At 36.7% G+C, this 4,612-nt stretch overlaps 1 protein-coding gene across 1 annotated transcript in view; it reads right to left on the bottom strand.

Annotated features, from left to right (window-relative positions):
• The window catches only part of LOC117112062 (monocarboxylate transporter 13-like), a 12,245-nt gene that overhangs the window by 5,304 nt on the left and 2,329 nt on the right, over positions 1–4,612 (bottom strand). The window contains exon 2 of the mRNA XM_033255119.1: positions 502–645. Coding sequence (XP_033111010.1) covers positions 502–645 — 144 coding nt within the window. The remainder of the gene's footprint in view (positions 1–501; positions 646–4,612) is intronic.

Here is a 4,612-nt window from a genome sequence, read left to right as displayed (position 1 = left end):
TCACCATTAATCAATATAAAGGCGTTAGGCGATGATATCTCAATATTTTGTATCACTTCACAAATCTCATTAGCAGCAATTTTAGCAACGTTTTTATGTGGCACATAAACAATAACCATCACAATATGAGAAAATTCTCTTTGCAAATAGTAAGGTCTTACACTGACAGTCATGATCTCAGCATTCGGGGTACACCTGTATGATTTAATAGTTGAGTTATTTGGATGGCAGTAACGATCGTTCAAATACACGCAAACCCCTCCTCCTATACTTTTTCCGGAATCAACAGTCCTATCTCCTCTCAAAATCTTAAAACCTTCTATAGCAACCTGTTCATCAATGTGTCACTCTCAGTACATAAACAGGATATAGTATATACAGTGCATTTATATGAACTACAGGATTAATATAGACCATAAATGAGACCATGTTATAAGCATCCATTTTGTCTTACCATATATTGATCTAGATATTGTTCATAACTATGCCTTCACTAGTTACCTTGTAAGCACACCGCTATAACAAACATCCACTTGTTTCTAGTACCAACGGAGAGGAAGAGTAGGACACAAAATGACACGAACCCAGCAACACTTCCCAACCTCCTCATACCAAATCTTCTAAGTAGTGCACTTCCAGTGGGACCTATTTGGAAACAATACACAGTGTTTGACATTTGACATTACTGTTCCTTTATACACCCATGTCAACTACAGAAGAACTCCTCCTTTGGGACACCACTTTTCAGGGTATACCCCTATTGAGGGGACACTTTTTTCATGGAACGGGGGAAACATATATTTAACACTACGGAAAACCCCTAAAAAAAAAAAAAAAAAAAAAAAAAAACTATTAGTGGACGGTGACACTTTCTGAGTGTGCCAATTGGTCCAATCAATACATTTTAAGCCATATTAAGGGTACACTTTTTCTTACATTAGACTCAGATATGAAAAATTCATTCAAATTTACATTTTGAAACCTTTTGTGCATGTCCTACTTAATATAAATACAATCTTGTCATTTTTGACCAAACCATGGTCATTCTTGTTTTATGTAGTTTCATATAGAATTTGAATCTATTCCAAATAACCTGCATCCTGATTTATATTACTCTATTCATGCTATTCTATCTTGTGCATCCGATAGAAAGCTGTGTATTTCAAAAACAAAAGTATTTTGTCATTATTGTACTCAAATCATGACACAATATTGAGAACATATACAACATTTTTTGTTTTAATTACATTGCTGTTGCTTCATATCCTTAATTGTTTTTGCATAGCAAATTCTTGTTATTAATTAGTTCAATTCAACTGTAACTCATTCTTAGGTCAGTTATTAATAACGATATAAATAAATAAATGTAATAAATAAATACATAAATAAATGTAATCATTGTATAGGAAACATGCCAAAACCATATTAAGGGAATAATTTCACGTTTTTGGTCAGTTTCCCCAGAATAGAGGTGTTCCCTTCAAGGGACACCACTATTAAGGGATAGAGGTGTTCCCTTCAGGGGACACCACTATTAAGGGATAGAGGTGTTCCCTTCAAGGGACACCACTATTAAGGGGAAACTTTCTTTTTTGGTCCCAAATGTGTATCATATGATCAACGAAAGATAATTCCATGCAACTAAACGGGCCCCTGCTCTAGATTGCAGTCACAGCATCCCAAAATGAATTTAAACCAGAACCCTGCGGGTGTGTACGTTCCTTTGTACGTAAACGTAGTTTAGAGGGATATGTAGTCCAGTAATGGTTTCTAATGTTTTTACGTACACCTACACCCCCATACAGGTCCGTCCCCACTTATAAGCAGGCTTACATACCTGCCAACCTGTCTCTTATACACATCTAGATGTGTATAAGAGACAGCCCTTATCCCGTGTTCGTCGTCACATTTTCAATGCATACAATCGTAATTATCTCCCCCCCCCCCATATAGAAACCAATACGACATATGGCTTATTTTATTATTAATATAGGCCACACACGTGTGTTTGAAACTAAATATAAGCATTTTCATGTGGTTTTATTTATTACAATCAGGCCTATTCTTTCACCATCATTACACATTGAGGCCCTTCTTTTAGGTAATACGATCTATCTTAAATTTTCTTCCTCAAGTTTGGGACTATTATGTTTTTAAATAAGGCAAAGGAGGGCAAGCACAAGCTTTAACCCTAACAAATGCGCGCGAAGCGCGCGAAAATTTGTTGTGTTTATAATTCAAATTTCGTCGGAATTGATCAAAACTCCCTAAATGTGCAATTTTTAGAGGAAATTGGCCTACCTCAACAAGAAATGCTCTTATGTTATATATGGTCACACTCGTTTTTTTTAAAACTGAATATAAGCATTTTCCTTATGGCTTTATTTATTACAAACCTATTCTTTCAACATCATTACACATTGAGGCCCTTCTTTTAGGTAAAATGATCTCTCTTAAATTTTCTTTCTTGAGTTTGGGACTATGTGTTATAAATTAGAAGGCAAAGGAGAGCAAGCAGAAGCTTTAACACTAAAAAATGCGCGAATCCCGCGAAAAAAATTTGTTTTTTTAAAATTCTAATTTCGTCGGAATTGATCAAAACTCCCTAAAATGTGCAATTTTTAGAGGAAATTGGCCTACCTCAACAAAATATGCGATTTAAAATTTGAGATTTTCAGGCACTTTCCCGGGTGAAAAGGGCATTCAATGGGGAAAGATTTTCCACAGATGGAAATTTTCCCCTTGTCCCCCGGTGGTTACGCCACTGCGGAGAATACCTGGCGGCTTAGATCAAATGCGATATGGACACTTTTTGAAGTGGAGAAGGGGTTGCCCCCCTGCCCCCCCCCGCCTGTTACGCCACTGCTTATAAGATGAATGGGAATATGAATCATGCAGATCTGGAATCAAATCTAGGTGGTGGGGTCAACATTCCTCCCCCGGGAAAATTTTTTATTTCTATATGGCGGGAAATGACATTGCTCGACTTTTGAGCTAGGTTTCTAATGACTTTGTTCTTCAAAATTCAAGGGGTTCCCCCTTATGAAAACGGTAAGGTAAATTTTCTCATTACAGTAAATAGGCCTGTTATGTGTGTATACATACATTTAAAAAAAATTGAGTAGTTGCATACGATTTTTTCCATGAGATGAATCCCAAAAAGAAAGGACGGTCCGGGGGTTCTTCCCCAGGAAAATTTTGATTCCTAGAAGGCGGGAAATGAGCTTTCCCGACTTCTGAGGTGTCTTTTAAATTAAAGTCATTAAAAAATACTTCAGAAGTCGGGAAATATCATTGTCCACCATTTAGAAATCAACATTTTCCCGGGAAGAACTGAACCTCTCTTTCTCTGGGTTCATTGATTCATTATAATAATTTTCAAGAGGGGAACACCTTGAATTTTGAAGAACTTAAAAATAATTAAGTTCTTCAAAATTCAAGGTTTATTTATTGGTTTTGTTGAAAACTTGTTTGAAAACTTTCTCAGTCACTAACTGCTATAAAATATTACCATAGTTCCCCGGGTAGAAACCCACACCGACTTTACGCATAACTTCGCGTACACGAATTTCCCCGGGTGATGTCCCAGGGTCTAAGGATTGGGTAAGTCGGCCTAGCAGGCCTTGCCTATGTCGATAAATTTAACAAATGCTCAAAAAATAAAGGAATTGTCTCCGAATTCTGCCGACTTGAAACTCTTAAAATTGCTTAAAACTGATATTGGTCGCCATAAATTAAAACACAAAGTCCATTTTTGTAAAATACTTTGTTGATTACTGTCGCTAAAAATAAGCAGCTCGCTAACTGCAGCTAAAGTAAAGATAGACAACACCGCGGTCCGTCCCTGAAAAGACCTGCCCTCCAAAGCTGTCATGTCCTAAAAAGCTCCCACCTTAACCAAAACCATGGTAAGGCTGGGGTGGTGTTGGGTTACACCACAAAATGTCCTTCATTTTTATTTTTTCACAATTTGGCAGATTTGCCACTGTTTTGAACTTGACTGGTCAAACCACAGAACCAAAGTTGGCGGTTTTAGAAGTCAAACTTATCCATTTATCATCTACTAAAATAGTCTTCATTGTTTGACATACCTCCACCATGGTTTGACAACAACAAATTTTCTTTCGTTCTTCGTTCAAAATCTGCTTAGTGACACGTAGAATAGTTATCACAATAACTACAACCACTGCTCTGCATACTGCATGTCACGCATGCGCTGTATGGTAGTAGATAAACGTGCCTCGATCAATGATTTATTTTCGAGTTTCCAGAGAGTTAAGAATACGGAATACTCATTTAATTTACATATTCAAGTATACATGACATGACTATGTTGTAAACCAGTAAAATTACACAGCAGTCGTAAACAAAAAACTTCATAATACTGACGACACGTACGTTTTTCTGTGTTTAAAGTACAGTAATTGTGCACAATTATTTTTTTTCTGCACCACTTTCTTTTCGTTTTTTTATATATAGGCCTAGAGAAATTTCATTTCAACGATTGTAAATAGTCTATCAAACTAATGCCGCCAAAACTGTCAACTTTTGCCCTGTGGTTTATCAAGCCACAGACCTCTAGGGTCTAATTCCAGTAATGGACAGGGGCGGA

This window comes from Anneissia japonica, unplaced genomic scaffold, assembly GCF_011630105.1.
Source record: "Anneissia japonica isolate Jap-2015-1 unplaced genomic scaffold, ASM1163010v1 scaffold699_len907043_cov185, whole genome shotgun sequence".
NCBI lineage: Eukaryota > Metazoa > Echinodermata > Crinoidea > Comatulida > Comatulidae > Anneissia > Anneissia japonica.
The sequence above is the reverse complement of the archived record's forward strand: the minus strand, read 5'-3'. Positions and strand labels throughout refer to the sequence as shown.